The 22,956-nt window shown below is 38.2% G+C and overlaps 3 protein-coding genes and 1 non-coding gene across 6 annotated transcripts; 2 read left to right on the top strand and 2 right to left on the bottom strand.

Annotated features, from left to right (window-relative positions):
* Positions 1-667: 667 nt before the first annotated feature.
* Positions 668-4,326, top strand: LOC110936792. 3 transcript variants are annotated; one of them, XM_035989056.1, is made up of 10 exons: positions 668-970; positions 1,556-1,645; positions 1,723-2,165; positions 2,254-2,422; positions 2,501-2,674; positions 2,789-2,892; positions 2,960-3,028; positions 3,143-3,183; positions 3,596-3,670; positions 4,014-4,326. In XM_035989056.1, the coding sequence occupies exons 1-9, from the start codon at positions 800-802 to the stop codon at positions 3,661-3,663; spliced, it is 1,329 nt and encodes a 442-aa protein (XP_035844949.1). In that variant the 5' UTR covers positions 668-799; the 3' UTR covers positions 3,664-3,670; positions 4,014-4,326. The 3 variants fall into 3 exon arrangements, with proteins under 3 accessions (XP_035844949.1, XP_022034888.1, XP_022034886.1); XM_022179196.2 differs by having other exon boundaries at positions 669-970; positions 3,596-3,684; positions 3,962-4,326; XM_022179194.2 differs by having other exon boundaries at positions 669-970; positions 3,596-3,684; positions 4,016-4,326.
* Positions 4,327-6,118: 1,792 nt separating this feature from the next.
* LOC110936793 (multiple organellar RNA editing factor 2, chloroplastic) lies at positions 6,119-7,898 on the top strand. The gene is made up of 4 exons (XM_022179197.2): positions 6,119-6,658; positions 7,180-7,277; positions 7,364-7,429; positions 7,535-7,898. The coding sequence occupies exons 1-4, from the start codon at positions 6,258-6,260 to the stop codon at positions 7,675-7,677; spliced, it is 708 nt and encodes a 235-aa protein (XP_022034889.1). The 5' UTR covers positions 6,119-6,257; the 3' UTR covers positions 7,678-7,898.
* Positions 7,899-8,399: 501 nt separating this feature from the next.
* On the bottom strand, positions 8,400-12,181 carry LOC110936791 (exocyst complex component EXO84B). Its single transcript, XM_022179193.2, has 6 exons — positions 11,902-12,181; positions 11,187-11,284; positions 9,619-11,101; positions 9,352-9,540; positions 9,111-9,247; positions 8,400-8,952 (listed from the first exon to the last, which is right to left on the bottom strand). Exons 1-6 carry the CDS (start codon positions 12,064-12,066, stop codon positions 8,553-8,555), a joined length of 2,472 nt encoding a protein of 823 aa, XP_022034885.1. The 5' UTR covers positions 12,067-12,181; the 3' UTR covers positions 8,400-8,552.
* A 9,585-nt stretch (positions 12,182-21,766) lies between these two features.
* On the bottom strand, positions 21,767-21,868 carry LOC118491895. The gene has a single exon (XR_004892340.1). It is a non-coding gene; the product is annotated as a small nucleolar RNA R71 (small nucleolar RNA).
* Between the last annotated feature and the right edge of the window lie 1,088 nt (positions 21,869-22,956).

The following is a 22,956-nucleotide window of genomic DNA, read 5'->3' on the forward strand; positions in this document are numbered from 1 at the left end:
AAACACTCAAATAATAATTGATTATCTGATTATTGTGATATCAAACAACATAATCAAATTCAACCACTATCTTTTAACATCAGGTTTTGTTAAAATTAATTATCTGATTCTGATTATTCAAAACGAATTATCTTTTATTAAAATTCAACCTCAAACACCCTCTAAATTCGTCTTTGGTTTCGTGTAGTATTAGACCATGTGTAGTGGGGCGTTTTTTTTAAAAAAAATTCAAAAATAACGCCCGATAACGCCCCGCCTACCATTACGGTAGGCGTTATGGGGCGTTTTTTTTTGGAAAATTTGGTTGCAGGCGTTTTATTTAAAACGCTGGTTTGGAGTTTGACTAGCAACATGGCCCTGACAACTTTTTGAATAATGCCAATGAAGTTTAACTAGACCAATCAAATTTTCCCACATGTCTGACAACTTTTGACTTATGCCCAATATTTCGTGTGTCTTCAACTTGCATGTGCATGTTTTAAATTTAAAAAAAAAATTGGTAAATGATTGAATGGGGCATTATGGGGCATTATACCCACTACACCACTTTTGCTATAATGCCCCCTTGCTGACTAGGACGCCACGTGTCGTATAATGCCCCATGGTAGGGGCATTATAACCTTCTACCACTACACATAGTCTTAGAAACTCACACCTTTGTAGTCGAATCTGAACCGAAATAAATAAATGATTATCAACCGTTTAAACTTCAAAGTCAAATCATCAATATTTTTGTATTCATTTTGATGTTATCGACTGCGGAATGTAAAAAGGGCGGGAAAAGAGCAAGAAGACGAAGATGGGTGTTTGGTCTCACCCAGAGATCTCACTAGAAGAACTGTTAAAATTGATCAAAGGGTTTGTTGATATCCTCATCTTAGCTTCTGGGTATCAATCATCTGGTCATTTTGCTCATTGGGATCCGCTAAACATCAAGAAAGCTTTCCAATGGGGCCTTTTCTTCGAGAACGTCAGTATTCCTCGATTTCTTTCTTCTAGTTTCCTTTTAGATTATATTTTCCATTGTTTTTCGAAAAGTATTTGTAGTCTGTAGAACACTAATTTACGATTTTGTGCAAAGGGGTCCCAACCCAATTGAATGAAGTGATGCTGAAGCAGACCCTTTATATGATATGGGTCGATCTGATTTAGTGATTTTGGATTTTATTTCATTGCTGGTTGCATTAGATAGGGTTTATGGTTGGTTATTTGAAGTCCAATTATTAATTTTTAGGGCTGAGAAGAGTCTTTAAGTCTATTATTTTGGTGGGTTGTTTTGAGTTTTAGCATTTGTGGTTATATATATGTATTGATTGATATACATATTTGCATTTTGTTAGGTTTTAGGTTTTTTTCATGGTTACAAATTGGGTTAATTGGGTAGGTTTGGAGGGGGGTTGCATCAGCGTTTAATTTGAGTCACAATGCTTAGCCGAAAAATTATGTAATATTGTTAGCTTTTGATCATTTTGTATCAAAATAGTTAGATCCGGAGATGCACACAGGCATAGATGATTACATTACATAATATCGCTAAATTATTCTATCTTCTTAGGTGCTCAAGAGCATAGATGACAACCAAGATTCTGTGAATGAACTCGATGCAGCCGTTTCTGAACTCACATCCAATCCTCATTTCCCACAGGTGGAAATTTCTTTTAACCTTCTTTAAAGTTTGTTATGTAAAATTACCTAACTATCCTCACCCTCAATGTAAAGCAGGGTCTTACACATCTTTCATCTGTTACTCTTAGTAAAGCAAGATATTTCATACTAGAACATCTAATTCGCACTCTACCCATGAGGGATTCACATATCAAAGCTGTTTTGAAAGCAACTATTGATATGGATCTTGAAGAACTTCAGAAGACAGAAATTAACTACTTAGATGTGTACATTGACAAGTTAAAACTGCAAAATGAGGAGGGTATAATGGACTTTTCGCCTATACCTTGTCCTGATGATAATCTACATGTGAAGGTTGAAAACGACATAAAAGTCGATCTGACAACGTTTGCTATCCAAGGAATTAAGAAAAGGCTACTTGCGGTTTCACACGTTTCATCAATAGAGACAAGTGTAAATGTTCTTGCTAAGACCATAACACAAGTAAACTCTAATGACGGTTTGCTTCATGAAGAACAAAACCATCCAACGGCTTACGTGTAAGTGATATTTTATTTGAAAAAAGATTATAATCTATAGAGGTGGTAATATCAACCTGTTTAAAAGGTAATTGATTATTTGAATCAGGTGGAATCATTGGCGCACAAGAACCCTTTCATATCTACTTGATAAACGGACTATCAGATTGGTTTCCGGCGCAAGAATGATTTTCTCTGCCCCTAAAGTTCAGTGGGCACAAGTTTTCGAACAGCTAGATATTTCAAAAGAAGGCAATACCAACTTTTGTGAGACAATTGTGAGTCATTTAATTACAAAGTTCTAGGTTTTAGGTTAGTTACATATCATATGAGTCACTAATATTGTACAATGACAGGAACTTCTACTGTTAGGATGTATATCAACCAGATGGGATCGTATAATTCAACGTTTCATGTCGAATTCTCATGAACAACCTCTCGGTATCTCCACATTATACGAAGGGGTGCACAAATTGCTCCTTGAAAGATTTCAGAATGTTGATTCTATGCAGCAAAAACAGCACTCAAAGGTAGTCTTTCTGTTACACATTTAGGGCAATTCGTGTGATTAACACATCATTACAATTTTTTTTGGCACATGGACTTCTTTTATATAAAAAATAATATGTTAAAACATGCTGCAGAAGGAACAGGAAATCATGGAGTATCTTGAAGTAAAATTAAGCAATCAAATTCATCATTTGTGGGAACTCTCCCCCGCGCTTGTAGCGGCTTCACTTCCTCCATGGTAAACTGTTTTTAATTATTATTTCGTTTTATCAGAATTTATGAGTTTTATGGAGTATTTTTTGCAGGTCTCGTTTATTTGAAGTGTATGCAAGTGAATTGTTGAGTCAGTTTAAAGGGAAAACTACTAAAATTCGGTATCTATTTTCCATAAACTTTATCTTGTTTATTATTTGATTTTTGGTGTCTATAAACTCACATTTCTGTTCGGTTAATTTTTTTATTGGGTTACAACAATTTTTATTCTACAGATGTTGCGGTTGCATTGATGATAATAAGGAACACATAGAATGTGAGCTTTTTCATCTGAATCTATATGTGTTACTGGGAAAAAAAAAAAAGGGGTAATGCACGGTACCCCTGATCGCGGAGGGGATAACCCCTCCCAGGCCGCCACCCGACAAGCCTGAGCCTGGCAGTAAATACCCTTGCCGAGCCGACCCTTTGAGGGTACTTTGTTCGCCCCAAGGTTCGAACCCGGTACCTCTTGGTAAGAGGTGGGTGTCGGTGGCCAACTGGGCTACCCCAGCTGGTTATCTATATGTGTTACTCATTAATGATTTAGCCGATTTCATTGAATTGAAACTTATGATTGTCAAATATTTAAGGGACCGGTCTAATTCTTGTTTACAGTAGTGAATATACTCAAATGATAAAAGGTGAACTACTGAATAATAGACTAAATGGTGAAAATCTTGTGGCAGGTGAAGTTGTAGAGAGGATTTGGTGTGTGTACGTGTTTCATGTATCGAAAAAACAAGTCGTGTTATGATGTCACATGAAAAGCTGGCTGGTAAGTTTTATGTTGTATATTCGTTTCAATGAACGTTTTATAAAAAAAAATTATTTTGTGAGGTTTCAATCTGATGATATACAAAGTGATATCGGTGTGACGTGGGTCTCAATCCAAAGCTTGATAAGAATTTGAGATTTTTTTATAAGCAAACAGTTATGTAATTTTCTTTTTAACGGCAAAACGTTCAAATTTCTTTTTAAGAGGTTTACTACTCATATTTCAATGTTTATAAAAAATTGACATGTAACTTATATTAGTTTACATATGTTTTCAGTGTAAAATAGTTGAGATAATATCAGTCTTATGTGTATGAGCACTTGCGATGCAGGTGTTTGCAAGCGTGCAAACGCCTATGTGAAGAGGAGAGAGAGTGGCAATGCATCAGCGGTCACATATAGAGAAACGGAGTGGTTTTGAAAGGGAGAGGAGAGAGAGAGCGTTCATACATGAGGCATGTGGTGACGTGGAGAAGAGAGGGCGGACATCCGTTATATATTGCATTGTTGATGTTTAAAATGCTTAATATAGGCTCCTGTTGAACAAAATTCAAGGTTGAATTGTTTATACAAAGTTTGAGTAGTCTTAGAGGAATGGTGAAAAATAAAATTACTCTATGCTAACATTTCTAGTTTTGATGAATATATGGTATCTTTAAATTTAGCTGTAGTTAGGGGCTGTTTGGTAGCTTCTGAATGGTCATTAAGAGGCTACCTCTTAATGGAACCATTAAGAATTTTACCAATGAGAAGGTAGAAGAATGTGACATGTGATGATTTACCATTCAGAGGTTACCTCTTAATCATTCAGACTTGAGGTTACCTCTTATTCATTCAGAGGTTTTAAACCATTAAGAGGTAGCATCTGAATGGTTATTAAGAGGCTACTAGTTATATGAAGTGTTTTTAAATAGAAAAAAAGAGGGAGGCTTGTGTAAGAGTGATCAAGTATGAAGAGACTTAGAGAGAGGGTGATTAAAATATTAAACCCATAGTTAGGTATGTAAACGAACCGGACAAACACAAACGATGGCATGTCCGCGTTTGTTCATTTGACTTTAACAGAACACGAACATATAAACGAGCACATTTTTTTTTGTTCATGGTTGTTTTTTTAATATGAAGGATCAGAAGTTTTATATGATATAATTGTCATATTCATAACTTATAAGTAGCATTTGATACAAGAAGTCAACAACTATCAAGTTCCTAAACCTAAAAATGGTATAGCTCAACGCTATTACTATGTACCAATAACTTCTTTTACTTTCAAATGTAGGTGGAACTTGGATGGATGATAGGAAATAGAATAGGCCAAAATTAGCAAAACATTTATTATCTAATCATCATACCTCATCTAATAGTTTTTGATGGCTAGGCCTAGGAGATCAAGGCATGTGTACACATAGAGATGTTAATCTCACATTTTAATTGTTTGATAAAAATAGTGTCTAGACGATCAAAAGCTTCAACTTCGTCAACAATGGCTTAACACAAGAGGAGAAAAGATCCGTATATATTTTAATACTGTAAATATAAGAATTAAATACCAGTTTGATCAGTGACGTGCCCATAATTATTTGCTGGGGGTGCAGATGAGGTGTTCAACCATATTTTCAAGAGGTGCAGTCGGGGTTTTTTTTTTCCAAAATATACACACTTTTTTTTCAAGGGGTGCGGCCGCCCACCCTAGCCAAAGGGTAGGTCCGCCCCTGTTTGATATAGATTTATTAGATCTATTTTTAGCCGGTGTCTTAGCGAGGAACACTCTCTTTGGGATAGAAGTAATGTTTACACCTATCACACCCTCTCCCAAACCCTGTCAATAGGTTTACTATAAGTGAGATTGTACTCATCTGAGTATGTTGTTGTTACGGTAATAGGAGTCGGAATACATTGTATATATATTTAAACAGCATGCCAGGGAATAATGCGAGGCAACTGTTTGACACTTTTCCATTGGCCCGAATAAATTATGATATTACCTCCAGTTCAGAAGTACGATTTGCGCCCAGCTCAAAATTACGGTTTTGCGCTCATTGTAGCTTTTGATAAATTACGATTTTACCCCAGTCAAATGTACGAATTCCCCCCAGTTCAAAATTACGGTTTTACCAAGTTTTAGTTTTTTTAGCAAATCAATGGTAGTGTTCTGTTTTAATTGGTTGACTTGATATAATTTTTATTCGTGCCAGCCAGCTGCCTAGCAATCACTCATTAGTCCTGACAAGTTATAGTTTTTCCCCCAGCTCAAAATTACAGTCTTGCTAATATTGTAGTTTTTTTCCTAACAAAACTATGCTAATATTTGTTTTAATTGATTGAAAAATATTTGGCCTTGCTTCCCACAAGGCGAGCTAGATATAAAACTAGTTCTATATAAAGAACCAAAATCCATAAAATACATGGTAGGACCAAACCAAACTAACCGGACCAATTGGGCTTTCTAGTAATTTCTAGCCCAATACTCATCATGCGAAAACTGTGAAATGTGAATACTCTTTCTCTCTCTATCCATAAACCCTTTCCCCAACCCACCACTCTCACCCCCAATCACCGTACACACACACAGTCATGGCGGCGACCACCGCACTCTTCCGATCACTCCGGTCATCATCTCCACACCTAACACGTTTCTTCTCTTCATCCTCAATATGCAGAGCTCCACCTCTTCCCGGATTCACCCGACCCGCCCGTGCCACAATCTCTCTCTCACACTCTCTCCGCGTGTTTGCACCTGCCGCCGTTCGCCTCAACCTCATCCGGTGCCGCGTCAACCGCTCCGGAGGCGCGTACTCACCGCTCAACTCCGGTTCCAACGTCAGCGACCGGCCGCCCACGGAAATGGCGCCGTTGTTTCCAGGTTGTGATTATGAGCATTGGTTGATTGTGATGGATAAGCCTGGTGGTGAAGGTGCTAGTAAACAGCAGATGATTGATTGTTATGTTGAAACCCTAGCTAAAGTTTTAGGAAGGTATGGTGTAAAACCCTAGCTTTTGAGATTTTTTATTTTAGGTTAAATGTTTACTGTTTAGTGATTATTATTATTATTATTGTTATTATTATTATTATTATTATTGTTGTTGTTGTTGTTGTTGTTGTTGTTGTTGTTGTTGTTGTTGTTGTTGTTGTTGTTGTTGTAAGCTAATTATATTACTATTTTGCAATAGATTAGTTGCCAGAACCTTTAATTTGACAGATTATGTATAAAATATATTTTTATATTTATCCTTTATATAGGTTCTTAATATTAAGACACAAATAAGGCTTTATATATGTTTTAATATTGAAATTACATAGATGTACTGTGCGCTCGCCTCAATTGCGCCTTGTGTAAAACGCGCACCTTTATGTAGCCTAAAGTGATAAGGTTTGAGCCTGGCGTTTAGGCGCGCTTTTTTAAACCAAGAGTATGATGTGAAGTAAGCAGAGCATTTGTGTCTAAGTTATTGTTAAAGTTGTTATTCTGGTAATCTAATTGACTAATTATGTTAGTGAGGAAGAAGCAAAGAAGAAGATTTACAATGTTTCTTGTGAGAGGTACTTTGGATTTGGCTGTGAAATTGATGAAGAGACATCTAATAAGCTTGAAGGTTTGTCTGCTTTTTTTTTTTTTTGTGAGTTTTGAGTAGTTGTTTTTTATAAAATTGATGATTACAGTTCTAGCTACCTTTTACAGGGTTGCCCGGTGTGCTGTTTGTTCTACCAGATTCGTATGTGGATGCTGAAAACAAAGATTATGGAGGTATGGTGGTTACTGTGTAATTAGTGTTTACCGCATTTTAGGTTTTGTTTTTTTCAAATGTGCTTTTTGTTATCTGATTGTTATATTCTTGCTTTGATGTTTTAGCTGAGCTGTATGTGAACGGAGAGATAGTTCAAAGGTCGCCCGAAAGGCAGAGGAGGGTGGAGCCAGTGCCATCGAGAGTGCAAGACAGACCCAGATACAATGATCGGACCCGATATGTCAGGCGTCGTGAAAATAGCCGCTAATTGCGATATCCACTAATCCTAAGTATGTAACAGATTGCTCGAGTCTGATACAACAAATCCTAAATATGTAACAGACTGCTTGTGTCTGGACATTTGAAATATCACTAGTGGACTGGTTATTGTTAATGTAGTAATGATGGTATGTCGGGTAAAGTATTTTTGCAGATATGATTTGGTCTACAATCATGTCTCGTTTATTGAATGTTTATTTTCGGTATCAAGCAGCATTGATCGGTTTCAGAAGTTGGTTATGTTTTATGAAATGTTGAAGAAATAATGTATTTTTTTCAGAATGCAAAGCAAATCATGTAACTTTAGGATTTGTTTTATAAATGGTCTGTTATTAAAATCTATATAGAGGATGTGAACATTAAAAACCATTGTGCTAAGGCGAGGCCGCCATGGTCACGTTTGACGCAAACTTGAACAAGATTGTGTTCGACTCCAGTATTTGCAGGTTGATGTGAAAATAACTCGTTAAGCAGATCACTCCGTAAATCAGTGTGGTTAAACGACACCTCCTATTTGGCTAAACGTGTTTGTGAGCTTGATTGAAAACTAACGAACCCATCTAGATTAGACCATAGTCATAAATTTGATGTTAAATTCGTGTTATGTTCACATCGCTCCTTAAAATCCTTTTTAGTAGAAACCTTCAAAATCAACCAACTTTTGAACATTCAATGATATGTTATACATAATGTATTTGTAAATTAAAGATGTTAGTAATTATCAATACTCTTTTAGGATAGATCAACCAACTCCACTCCAGTTCCATGGTTTGAAACTCGAAAGTTTCCCTACAAGAGTTGATCTCTAATTTGCTAACCTCCCTAAGCTTCCTCAGCTCCAGAAGCTCATCTGAAGTTGTTAAACTAACCTCTTGTCTCCCCATCTTTGATACCACTCTCCTCTTCTTCATCACCATTTTCAGTCGACACTTGGTATAATTTCTTCTTATTATTTTCCATTGATCCATGATCTGTTTCGGTTTCATCTTCAACCTCGTCTTCATTTTCATCTTCAACCTTGTCTTCGTTTCCATCTTCTTCAAAATCCTGAACTAAAAGATCTGCTGTTGTTTCGAAGGAAACTTCTGAAGAGCCTCGAGAGTCATCACCTTCAATGGAGTTTATTGAAGAATGTGGTTGGTATTCTTCATCATCAAGCTGATCAAAGTCTTCACTTAACTGTTGGGTCTTTTCAACCAGTGCCTCGAGCTCTTTGATAGCTTCAACAGCGGACTTCGCAACCTTCTCATAATCAACAACATATCTACCAATAACAAAATCATGCATTTTTATATTTCTTTATTACTTTATGGTGCAGCAAGCAAATAAATTTTGTTTGGCTTGGATAAAAATGATCATCCCAAAATGGTTTAGTCCAACTAATGCTCTTTAAATGGTTAATAATGGCAATGCTGCATATACCTGTTTAGATCAAACCCGGAAGAAACCATGGCTGATTCCATCCGTGATACCAAGTCTGTAGAACAGTTGATCATATCGGTGGTTAAGTATCCTCCACGCCTTGCTACCTCAACCAGAAATTGCATGTCGAGGGCAAACTGTTGTAAAAACAACAATTAATACTAAAATTTGCAGTTAAGGTGATCAACTTTAGGTATACATGATTAGATGCTATATTTAATCTTCTATAAAATATTGTCACCTGAGTCAATCCATCAGAATGCTGATCAGTGGCATCATTCTTGTGTCGGGTCACCCAATTTACATCGTTTTCGGAAATCCAATCAAATGCGGCCTCGATAAGATCTGTAAGTAAGCTCACCAACCAATCAAATTCAACAACATTGTCTTCAGCAAGTTCTTCTACTTTCCTTACTTCCAGAAACAGTATCTGATCGAGCATTTCGCTTCACACTGTCAGTTATGAAGTACAGACAATTTATCGGTTCAAGAAACTGTTATTGGTTACCTGATAAGGAACAGAAGGCATCGGACCCTGCAACAAGTCAAAGTCGACATAGTCTTTAATACACGACGCTTCGTTAGACATTATGCTATGTATAAATTGCTTGCATAAGCGAGCTTTGAGTCTACTGCAACTGCCCGAAACTGATGTCACGTGACGGACAATCACGTTCTTTAACTGAGTTACGTCCTTGAAGAGGCTTCTGATAACATTGGGGAAGAAGTATTCAAGCGTTGATAAATTCGCAATTATCGAAACCTTTTGTGAAAGTGATTCCGCCATTTTAATTCTTGATGCACCTTCTACAACATCATCTGTTTCATAGGTGAGGGCTCTTTCGAGAATGAAACAGTACTCCGCAAATAGGTCCATTAGCTCTTCAAGAATCGTGCTTCCCGTAACAGAAACTAAAGATGAAACGTCTTCGATTACTGTATGCAGCAGTGACACAAACTTCCTGCCACTATTGGTGAGCAAGCAATATTCCGGATGTTGGTCAAAAACCGACGAAGAGGTCCCGTCTATCAACATTCCCGATACAAGATATCGTTCCATAAACCAAACATCACTAGATGTTACAATGCTGATAACTTTCTTGAAATGATCAAAATGAGCTTTTAGAGTACTCTCCATACAAGGAAGAATATGCTTAATCAAGCATGGTTGTAACTCCAACTTTTGACTTTCTAACAAAGAGCAATACGACATCGCGAAGTGCACCGAATCAACCAATGTAGACAACCCACCGTTAATCTTTGAGATCGATCCGACATGTTTAATAAACAAACCAGCAAAAGCTTCTGTTTCCTCAAAGAGCCATTTCATAAGTTCTGAATCATATGGCGACGTTTCTCCGTGTAACACAACAAAACTCTTTGCGGCTTGAGACATCATAGAAAAAACATACTTTGCTAAATCATGAACGTAAATCCCGGGTAGAGATCTTGACGAGGACTGCAAATTGTTTACACCCGAGGCGATACGTGTATGGTAATACTTGAAAAGTAACCGCGTTGCAAGATGATCAAAACCAAGCCTGGAAAGTCCAGCTAACGATTTTTGCAGTTCTGCCACCGAGACCCTTGTGTTGTCGGCCATTAGCGTCAGCTTATCAGCAAGCATGACCCTCCTTTCCGCCATGTCAGATTTGTAACACATCCAGACATCTGGTGAAATGTCTTCTTGAAACTTCACTGTTGGAAAATCGCTATCTTCAATCTCGAAGATTCCCAAAGCTTCTTCTAATCTATGCTCAAACAGAAGGTTGTCTAGAGTTTCTAAAACTTCATTAGCACAAGCCTTGAACAAAGTTGTAGGATTATAATCATCAAGCGTGGATTCATTGACACCTGCGGCAGTTTGATCATCTGATACGGTCTTTAGACAATCATTATCCATTAGGTTTCGAACGAGCTGCTTTTGCGCCATCAGATGATACTTAAATTGCATTACTTCATTGTTTATACCTTCTGTTTCTCTATAAACCCTGTGTAACATGATGGTCAATATCAAATCAACAAACCTTATAGTTATCAGGAATATTTATATTAATAACAAGTTTTTTAGTTCACCTTATGAAGGATGAATAATTGGAAATTAAATTATCCTGAAAATCAACTTCTGATGCTTGCTTCAGCTCCATGAGTTCTAAACATAGATGATTAATCCCCTAAAACAATAAACAAGTTATTTTAATAATAATAATAATAAGACTACTTGTTGTGAGCTAACGACCCATGTCACCTAAGCATTTGTTGGCGCTAAACACGGGCGCCAAAGGGGGAGGCGCTACCCTCTTAACATGGGCGTGAGAGGGTAGGGGTGTGGGGTCCACCCCCAATCAAACAATCACAGTTTTCTTTCTTTAAAAAAATTGGTTGAACCACAATGTGATAGTTAAAGCGTGGATTAGTTTAAACTTACATGACAATGATGTGGCAGACTGTAGGGGCGAAGCATTGAAGGGGGGGGGGACCGCCCGACCCCCCGAACTTTTTGCTCAGTAGTGTTATGTATGTACGTTTCGTATAGAATTTTTTAGGTATAATACGTTTTCGACCCCCCGGTTTTATAAAAAATAAATTAGGTATATACTTTTAGGTCCGGTGATTTTCAACCACTAGGTGAAAATTTCAAGCTTCGCCACTGGCAGAGCGTTATACACTTTTTTAGTGAAAACACAACATATAGTCTAATAATAATAATAATTAAATCAACACAACATGATCAAATTTACATAATTATCACAATCACATATTCTAAAATCTGAACAAATCCAATGGCTACCTTGGCGGTCATGGAAGCAAGCTCATCGGAGTCGATATCAGAGTCTTCATCGCTAGTGAACGACGACAACTCCGTGCTTGTATCGCCAACGACAGAGTCTCCGTTCTCCATATCATTACCGTGATCTCTGAACCGGAATTTTAACGCAGGAGGAGATGTTTCCATGCCGGTTTTAGATGCAAAAGAGATCTGAAAGATGTGGTTGATACTATGAGGAGATTCGGATCTCGATTATGTGCCATTTTGTTTGAAGTTTTCAAGAAAGATCTTCGGTTTCTTCGTTCGGTTGATCGCAAACAGACACGGGTTTGGTTTTGTTTTTACGGGTAAAAATGGTTCCCGGTTTATACGTTGTCGTTTTGCTTGGCGGGAAATGGCTTTAATATATCGTTAAGAGTTTGTATATTTAGTTGACTTAATTCTCGTTATGTTAGGTCTGTAAACGAACCAAACGTTTATGAACTGTTTGTAAATTTGTTCGGCGGGAAGTTCGTTTATGTTCGTTTATTTAATAAACGAACAAAGACGAACAAAAAATTGTGTCCATTTAACTAAATAAACGAACATGAACACTCCTTGTGTTCGTTCATTTATGTTCGTGAATGTTCGTTTATTTTCGTTCATTTATGTTCGTTTATTTACGTCCGTTTATGTTCGTTTATATTTTAGTAAATACATAAATAGTTATGTTTGTATAAATATTAGATTTTCTAACTACCTATATAAATATAATTAATTAGCAATTGAGTTTTCTAGGAATAAAAAATGAAATTTTAAAATTTTTCTTAGATCGTAACTGATCATTTACTTAATATTTATATAAAAAACTACTTAATTTTAGTATCTATAAACCTTAATTTAGATGTGTTTTCTGATATTAAAAACTACTATATTAGATTTGTTTGTTTGTGTTCACTAATGTTAAATTGTGTTTGTTTATATTTGTTCAATTACGTTCATTTGTGTTCGTTTATGTTTGTTCAATCATGTTAATTTATGTTAGTTTATGTTTATTCAAATATGTTCAGTTAAATTTTTATTATGATCATCTGTGTTCGTTTATGTTCGTGAACTGTTCGTTTAGACTTTAAACGAACAAACATAAACGAACATGAACATGCCCGATTTCTTAATGAACGAACACGAACAAAAAAATGTGTTCGGTTATATGTTCGTGTTCATGTTCGTATTCGGTTAAAGTTAAATGAACGAACACGAACATGCCTATGTTCGTGTTCGTTTGGTTCGTTTACAGGCCTAGTTGTGGTTTAGCTTTCTGTTTCCTGTTATTGGATAGTTTTTAAAGTGGATGAAGGTTAGTTAGTTCACTTAAGTTTATGTAAACTAACTAAAATAGCCTTGTCATAGGTGTTATTAGTAAAGTGATCTCTAAGGTCCTTGCTAATCGTAATAAAAAGGTGATGGGGAATATTACGTATGAAACGCAATCGACATTTTTATCGGGGAGACACATTCTAGACGGACCTTTAACAATTAATGAGATATTATCGTGGGCGAAAAGGATGGGAAAAGAGTTATTCTTGTTCAAAATAGATTTCGAGAAAGCTTATGATAACGTCCATTGGGACTTTTTGATATCAGTTATGCGCCAAATGAATTTTCCTGAAGTGTGGTGTAGATGGATTAAAGGGGTGTTATCCTCGGCTCGGTCTTCCATTCTTGTTAGTGGGTCACCTACTTTTGAGTTTGGATGTGGTAAAGGTATTCGACAAGGAGATTCGATTTCCCCCTTTTTTTATTTATAATAGTCATGGAGGCTTTTTCATGCATGGTTCGGAAGGCAACTGATAGTGGTTCATTTGATGGAGTTCGGTTTTCAAATGGTGGGCCGGTTTTGTTTCATCTCCTTTATGCTGACGATGCTATGGTCATGGGGGAGTGGTCTCGATTTAATTTTCAGGCACTGAAGAGGATCCTGCGCATTTTTCATTTATGCTCTGGTCTCCGAATTAACTTACATAAATCTAGTTTATTCGGAGTTGGTAAAAGTATGGAAGAGGTTATGGTGTGTGCGAATGGGTTGGGTTGGGTTGTAGACAAGGAGATATTCCCTTTCAGTATTTGGGAATCCAGCTGGGTGCTAATATGAGTCGCATTACAAATTGGGACCCAGTTGTGGAAGTTTTTAATAAAAGGCTTTCGAGATGGAAGGCTAGTATATTATCTATGGGGGAAGGGTTACACTGATTAAGTCGGTGCTTGAGAGTCTTCCTTCTTATTATTTTTCATTATATAAAGCTCCGGTGGCGGTGATTAATAAACTAGAAACAATCGTTAAGAGATTCCTTTGGGGTGGTAATGATGAAAAAAATAAGGTCCATTGGGTTGCTTGGGAGATAGTTACGGAGTCAAAGAAAAATGGTGGCTTGGGCCTTAGCAAGCTTGAGGAGATCAACAATGCACTAGTTTTAAAATGGTTATGGAGATATCGTTTAGAATATGGTTCTCTTTGGACGAAGATTATTGATGCGATTCATGGGTCGAAAAGAACATGGGATACATTTCCTTGCAACAAACGGTTCACAGGTACTTGGACAAAGTTGGCGATGTTTGGTTATCGTTTCAAGAAACAAGGTAATAGCTTTGTTAATATGATTCGGGTTATTGTGGGTAATGGGAAGACGAATAGGCTTTGGATTGATCCTTGGTTACTAGCCGAACCTTTAAAGGTGTTGTATCCGACTTTATTTCGGCTCGAGAAAGAAAAAAGGCTGTAAGGTAGCTGATAGAATTATTAGAGGCGGTAATCAAAATGTGATCCAATGGCAATGGAAGGTTTATCCTCACTTGCCACAAGAGGTCGATCAACTTGTGGAGTGTCACAGGCGATTGTCGAGGGTGCAACTAGAAGATAAAAGTGATTATTGGGCTTGGAACCAAGGTCGGCCGGGTGAATTCTCGGTGAAGGAAACACGAAAATGGTAAAAAGGCGATGATGTGAATGATCATAATTTTACATTTACTTGGTGTAAGTGGATACCGAATAAATGTAATATATTCATGTGGAGGGCGAGCATGGATAAGATTCCGACGTATTGTGCGCTTCGAAAGAGGAACATTTATGTGGGTGACGAGTTGTGTGTGTTTTGTGGCGAAACAGAAGAAACATTGGATCACTTGTTCTCGGCTTGTAGTTTGGTGGGTGGAGTTTGGAATGCTATTTCTAATTGGTGCAAGATAAAGCCCTTTTTTTGTGTTTTCGACAACAGACGTGCTTCATTTGGTTGATTTCTTGGGCGGCTTAGAAACTAAGAAAGGGATTCTATATGGCATTTTTATTTTGACGTGTTGGCGGTTATGGAAGGCTAGGAACGATCAGGTGTTTAATGGGAAGGTAGCGAATGTTACTAAAATCGTTGGGGTTTCTTTGGTATAGGAGTAGACACAAGGAGGGTACGGTAGAATGGAGAAATTGGTGTAACTTTTCTTTTTCCTTGATGTATTAGTTTTTTAGACGGGTCATCTCTTTCTTGGAGATGTCCGTTCTTTTTGGTGTTTAATGAAGTTTACCTTTCAAGAAAAAAAAACTAAAATAGCCTTGTATATTATAAAAAAAATTAAAAGATATGTTTACTTAATTCAAATTGGATTTAAATAATCTCAACTTTCTTAATTTGGCTGATAATAATTACAACTCAGTTATTTGTCGATAATAATCCGAACTGGTTCACTTTTGGCCGATAATAGTCTGCGTCAAAAATAGCTTAACGTAGTTAAGTTTTTTTTTCCGAATTACAAACCGATGTTTTAGGGATTTTGATTAGAACGAAGATACGAGTTGATTAATGTAAATTTACCTTGAAATACTGCCTCAAACGACGAAAAAGGTGATTTAATTTGGGTGTTTAGACTTCCAATTAACAAAAACCAAGCCGTTTTGCGGCACAGTTTCGAGGTAAGTTATACATAAATTGACTCGTATACTCGCTCTGATCAAAATCCCAAAAACATTGATTTGTAATTCGGAAAAAAACTTAACCCCGTTAAGCTATTTTTAATGATGGACTATTATTGGCCAAAAGTGGACCAGTTCGGATTATTATCGGCAAATAACTGAGTTTGGATTATTATCGGCCAAATTGAGAAAATTGTGATTATTTAAATCCAATTTGCCAACTATAAAACTTTAACCCTATCCAACCCCCATATATCTTTCTCTCTGGCTCCAACAACCCGCTCCACCCTTAATTTCCGGCAACCTCGTTCTAGCAACTCCACCCACCGTATCTTTACACAAAGCTTGAAACTTCTTAAACAACGGTGGTAAAAGGCAAGAAAAAAGTGGATGCATGGGTGGCTGTGGTGGCAGCATGTTAACCACAACAATTCCGGCGGTTCAATCACCGAAATCCATTGTCGTCATCGAAGAGTTGTTTAAATTGGAGAAATTGTAAACCCTACGTTGTTGATTGAGTGTTGGTGAAATAGATCTTGATACAGATCAGAGAAAAATGGATGAGGATGATAAGGATTGAGAGGTGGGTAGTGGTGTGAAGCAGAGATGGTGGTTCCAGGTGGCTGGAGCAAAAAAAAAAGGGTTTAATGTCAGTGATGGAGTAGGTTGTTATTCTTGGTGATTTGGTGATGGTGGTTTGATGATTTCGTGATGGTAGTTTATGGGAGTGGTGGGGTAAATGGCGGTGTTGGATAGTGTTTAAGGTGACAGGGTGGCGGTGGTTATGGGTTTGGAAGGAGGTGAGCGTTGGGGTGAATGGCGGTATTGGATGGTGGGTGAATGGCGATGTTGGATGGTGGTTACTGTGGTGGGTGAAGGATGGTGAACAGGTGTGGCGAAGGATGGTGAATGTTGATGTTGGAGATGTTTGTGGCGGTGGTTATGGGTTTGGAAGGAGGTGAGCGTTTGGGGTGAATGGCGGTATTGGATGGTGGGTGAACAACGATGTTGGATGGTGGTTACGGTGGTGGGTGAAAGATGGTGAACGTTGATGTTGGATATGTTTACGGTGGTGGGGTGAAGGATGGTGAGTAGGTATGGGTTTGGGTAGAAGGAGGGATTGGGTAGTGGTGGGCCCCACTAAAATGATTTAATCTAGTTATATTTCTTTTAATAACGGTGGAGCCTATTTGAAAACTAAGGTGCTGTTTGTTTTTGCTGAAAAGCTCTGCGCAAGTTCTTTTGTCTGCGCCGCGCAGACCACACTGCTGTTTGTTTTCTCGAAGACGTTTTATTAAAAAAGTCTGCGCGAGCTTTTCTTGGTGCAGACTTGGCCCAACCACTTCTAAGATCTTCTAAGATCTGCAGAGAGTTAAACACCATCACTCATCACCACCACCACCACCGTTCACCACCCACTACAGTCCATCTCCACCACCACCATCCACCGTCCATCACCACAACCAACGTCCACCACCACCGTCCACCACCACCATCGTCCATCAACACTACCGTCCATCACCACCACCACCGTCTGCCACCATCACCATCCACCACCACCACCACCGTCCGTACACCACCACCAGTTTATTTTAGAAGTCTGCATACGTTAAAAAACAAACAACTTTCTTCTTGCAGACTGCAGAGGTTTAATCCACCTCTTCTTCTACAGATGTCTGCAAATGTGGTCCACAGACTGCAGACATTTTACCTCTTAAAAAACAAACAACACCTAAATGATTAATCAAAATTTAAATGAGTAAGAGGAATTTAGTAATTTCACACCAACTTAACTGAGCAAATTAACCTTCATTCACTTTAGGGACTACCTGAGTGACAAGTGAGCAAACCACATGAACAAACATGCTATTTTGAAAAGGCGAGAACTAAAAATGAAAAACGGCAAACCATGGGGATCGTCCGGGCAATAAACCCTATTTATTTAATTATTTATGACGAAGTATTTTAAATCACAAAAATAACCTCTTTTTATAACGAAATAATCTAAATCACAAAATAACCTCTTAGCTTTATATAAAGGTACACCTCTCATAAAAGGGTTTTACTAGATTTTATAACAATAGTTTACCGGCATATACTTCTTGAACACCCTTGGCCATAGTTTAACAATAACGGATGTAACTTGGATAGTTTAATTGGTACCCTTGGCCATAGTTTATCAGTTATGGATGTAACTTGGATAGTTTCATCCATTTAAATATAATTTTGTGTGAAATGTAAGAATAAATAAATAATATATTTATTTATATATGACCATTATAATCATTTACATTATATGGATCAAAATATATAACAATCCATTAAATAATTAGTTGGTAATTGTTGATGGGCCTTATTACCATTATTAACTAATTAGGGTTTCCTCCTGGGTGCATATATAAGGAGACTTATGTTGAGGTTCTAGGGTTAGACACATAACCTAACTAATTCACATAACATCAATCGACCTCCTCTCTACAGCCGATTACCCTTTATCGGTTTCTCATACCACCATCATTAGATTGCACCCTAAGGAGGAACCAGACCAAACTGACAACTATGTCAAACACTGTTGCTACATCTCCATCTGGATTCTCTGCTGGCTTGTGCTGATGCAATCAGGTATGTTTTCTTGTTTTCCATTATGTCTAAACAGAACTGATCCAACATGTGGTATCAGAGCATATGTTGATTAGTCAGTTCTGTTTTCGTATCCATTAATTCTGGGATTGAAATCTGGAAAACAGAATTTTGAAAGCCTAATTAAATTCATAGCCGGTTTCGAGTCACATAACCCGAGTCCACTGTTTCGCGGAAAAAGAATGTTTTAATGACTCGGAATCATAATCGTAAACCTTAACTGTCCGAAATCTGTATAAAACTCTTAAAAATTCAGGTTTCGGGTTCCAGAATTATTATTTTATTTATTAGGGTACTTCATGTTCTTAGTGAAATTCGAATAAATTCCCTTATTTGGAATGAATTAAGGATTAGAAGGTGTTTTCCCTGTATTTGATTAATTTTTATCCCTTAAGATTTCGAAAAATCTGTTAATGTTATTAGATATAATTTTCGAAATTATTGGATAAATATAAAATATCTTTTTAAAATAGGAAATAAAATATACCAAATCCCTTAAAATTCGAATTTCAAACTTATCACACAGTCAGCTGATTAACAGGAAGTTTCGAGATCCCTTTAACGAGCCGAGACCAAGATCTCGACTCGAGACCATAAGGTCTCTACTCGAAATCATAAGTGTTCTCAAATCTTCATAACTCGAGACAACAATTTCGACTCGAGACCACCAAGGTTTCGACTAGGGGCTTAAATCTGTACAACTCGAGACAAAGGTCTTGATGTGTGTAAAATGCAACATATAAATCACATCAATTAAGGCATAAAACTAACCCTTTTTAAGTACTAATGTTGGAAAAAGAGTGTTTTTGTCTTCCTTTTGTATTTTCAGGATGAAATGAGCTCAAATTCACAAAAGAAGCAAAAAGACAACTAATTCTAGCATAAATACAAGAAAAGGAATAAAAGTAGACTGCCCGGACCCTCAACAGCATCCTCCAGAGCAAAGAAGAGAAAGCAGAAGTCTGAACACGCCCCGTGCTCAGCCAGCACGGGGCCGTGCCCAAGAAGCAGCATAAAAGACAAACTTATAGAAGCTTCCATTGCCCACCACGGGGCCGTGTCCAGCGGGCACGGGGGCGTGGTGAAAGTACAGCAGGCGCATTAATTGTAATTGCGAATTACAATTAATGAGGAGAGAGAGTGTCAGACGGGCACGGGGGCGTGTCCAGCGGACACGGGGCCGTGCCCAGCCTTCTGTTCAGCCTATAAATAGGAGTGCTTGGTTTCATTTCAACTCATCCCTTGGCACACCACCTCTCTCACACTTCATCCACCACCCACCACCACCATAACACCATCATCCACCACCATCATCCATTGTCCATCGTAGAGTGTGTGAGTCGTCTCGGGATCCAAGATTGATCGTAAGAGTTCTTGACAATCAAAGGCCATGTTTGCCTAAGTCTCTTACATCACTTGGTGAAGACAAGTGTTTAGTATAATACTTTTTATTTTCAATCTTTTGCACTTTTTATTTGGTTTTGTATTAATGACTTTAATAACTAGTTGCTTATGTTGAAGGTGATCTTTCCTTATCGTTTGTCCATGGTGTCTTGGCATTATTTTACTGTCTATATAAAATAAAAGATTTTCACCATTCATATCTCCACGGTCTATATGGAGGTATGTTGGCTACCTGGTCGGGGGTTAAGGGAACGGTTTGGTAAGGGTCTTGCCCTTGTTCAGCGTTTAGAGGTCCTGCTTGGGACCTGGGTCAAATTTAGTAGGATCTCCTTCAATGCCCATAGGTATTGGATGGCGGGGACCCAAACTCTTTGACCCCCTCATAAGTTAACTACTATTAATACTATAACCCGGCTATTTAGGACTGTATCCCTGCTGACTCAGACTACTTAGCGGAGGGTAACGTCACCGCCGAAAGCGAGGCCTACCACAATTTGCATTAATAACTTAATTCATTATCTTTCAATAATCCGACCCTTTAGGATTGTATCCTTGCTGACTCAAACTACTGGGTTGAGGGTAACGTCGCCTTCAAAAGAGGGGCCTACTACAATAACTAAGATAATCTCTTAAACAAGTGCAAAAGTGCGAAAATAATCAAAGGTTATACTAATACACGTGTCGGATCCAAGTGATTCATCTTCTCTATCTGTTTTTATTTTATTTTATTTTTCAGCATTTAGTTAGTTTTTATTTTTCTTAGTTTAAAACATTTTTCTCACTTTTTGATTTGATTAGACGTTGAGGATAAACCGGTATTAAAAGCTCTTGTGTCCTTGGACGACCTCGGTATCTTACCAACACTATACTACGTCCACGATGGGTGCACTTGCCCATATGTGTGTTTAGTGTTAGTGAATATCGTGTTTTATAAATTTAAAACTTGGCTAAAAGTGTAAAAAGGGCTTAAATATACATCTAAAAAAATATATACACTGACACGCATCAAGTTTTTGGCGCCGTTGCCGGGGACACAAGGATTTTAAGAAAGTTAGGAATCAACGGCCTAATCATATTTTTATTTTTCTTTTTAATTTTTAGGATTTTTCTTAGTTTTTCAGCTTCTGCAGGGCTCAGCACGGGCCGTGCCTGGTCGGACACGGGCCGTGCCCAGCATCGTTACTGGCAGTTTTTTGTTTTCCAAGTTACAGAAGGCTGACCACGGGGCCGTGCCGGTGCAACACGGGGCCGTGTCCAACTTCCAGTAACTGGGATTTGGAAAACAATCACTGAAACTCCGACCACGGGCCGTGTTCGCTAAACACGGGGCCGTGGTGAACCTTCTGACCAACATTCTTTTCTGTTTTTATTGCAGGACTTGGAACCCGACGCCAACCTCACGTAGTGTATGAGCTCCAGTTCCAATAAAGACATAAAAGAACCACTAGAAGAACCCGAACGCTTTCTCAGAAAAAGGTTAAAAGCCAAAAACCAAGAGAAGGTTTCGGGTGATCCACCTCCAATGGCGGACCAACGTACCCTTATGGATTATCTACGACCCACCGTAGGTAATCTAGGCGCCGCTATCAATGCTCCGAATGTCGAAGCTAATAACTTCGAACTCCGGCCGCATTTGATACAAATGCTCCAAAACTCCGCAACCTTCCATGGGCTTGCGGACGAGGATCCCCATCTACATATAACTAATTTCTTGGAAATATGTGATATTTTTCGGATCAATGGAGCATCAAACGACGCCATCCGCCTCCGTATGTTTCCCTTCTCACTAAAAGACCGAGCGAAAGCTTGGCTCAACGCCCTCCCAGCTGGATCGGTAAACACCTGGGATGAACTAGCCCAAAAATTTCTATATAAGTATTTCCCTCCCGCTAAAACTGCTAAGTTAATGACGGAAATTAATACATATTCACAAGAGGACGGGGAATCCTTATATGAAACTTGGGAAAGGTTCAAGGAGCTATTACGCAAGTGTCCCCATCACGGCCTTGCAATATGGCAACAAGTATCCACTTTCTATAATGGATTGTTGCCACACACTAGGCATACACTTGATTCTAGCTCCGGGGGACTTTTAGGTAATCGACGCCCACACGAAATATATAATCAAATTGAGGAAATTGCTCAAACCAATTTTCAATGGCACACCCCCCGGGGAAATAAGTCTATCGCCCCGGGCGCCCATAAGGTCGATGAAAGCACTTCTTTACAAGCCCAAATCGAGGCCCTTTCTTCAAAGATAAAAAAATTGGAAATGACAAAAACAGTCTCGGTTATGGCTTGTGAAGGGTGTGGTGGGTCACATGAAAATTGGAGTTGCATGAAAGAAACAGACGATCAACAAGAAATGGTAAACTACATTGATAATAGACCTAGGCCGTCGGGTCCCCCAACGGGAACTTACAACCAAGGATGGCGAAACCACCCAAACCTTGGTTGGAGGGAACCCGGCAATAGTAGTAACCAACAAACCCAACTAACAAACTTTCAACAACCAAGAAATGAGTCACAAAATTTCACTCAACAACAAAGTGGACGAGAAAGGCTCGAAGATACTTATCTCGCCTCGTCTCCGACACTGATAAGAAAAACTCGGAAAGATTTCTACAATTAGAATCAAATTTTAGAAATCAACAAGCTAGTATTCAAAACATAGAAAAACAATTAAATTAAATAGCTCAAAATTTTGCCGAGAGACCGCAAGGCGCATTACCTAGCAATACCGAAACGAACCCAAAAGCACAAGTCCACCTCATCACACTACGGAACCGCACCGTAGGGCCTGCAGAAGTGGCACCGCCAACGGAAGAAACAGTACCCACACCTCTACAGGAAAAGAACTCCCCTCCGTCACCAGAGCCTACCAAGGCTCCTCGAATTCCATACCCCGGTAGGTTAATTCGTCAAATGACCAATGAGCAATTCGCAAAGTTCGAAAGTCTGTTAAAACAATTGCATGTCAATATTCCTTTTATCGAGGTCCTGACCCAAATGCCTAAGTACTCTAAATTCATGAGGGACTTCCTTACACATAAAAAGAAAATTGAAAGTTTGCAATTAGTCAATTTAGGCGAAGA

This window comes from Helianthus annuus, chromosome 4 (genome assembly GCF_002127325.2).
Source record: "Helianthus annuus cultivar XRQ/B chromosome 4, HanXRQr2.0-SUNRISE, whole genome shotgun sequence".
Lineage (NCBI taxonomy): Eukaryota > Viridiplantae > Streptophyta > Magnoliopsida > Asterales > Asteraceae > Helianthus > Helianthus annuus.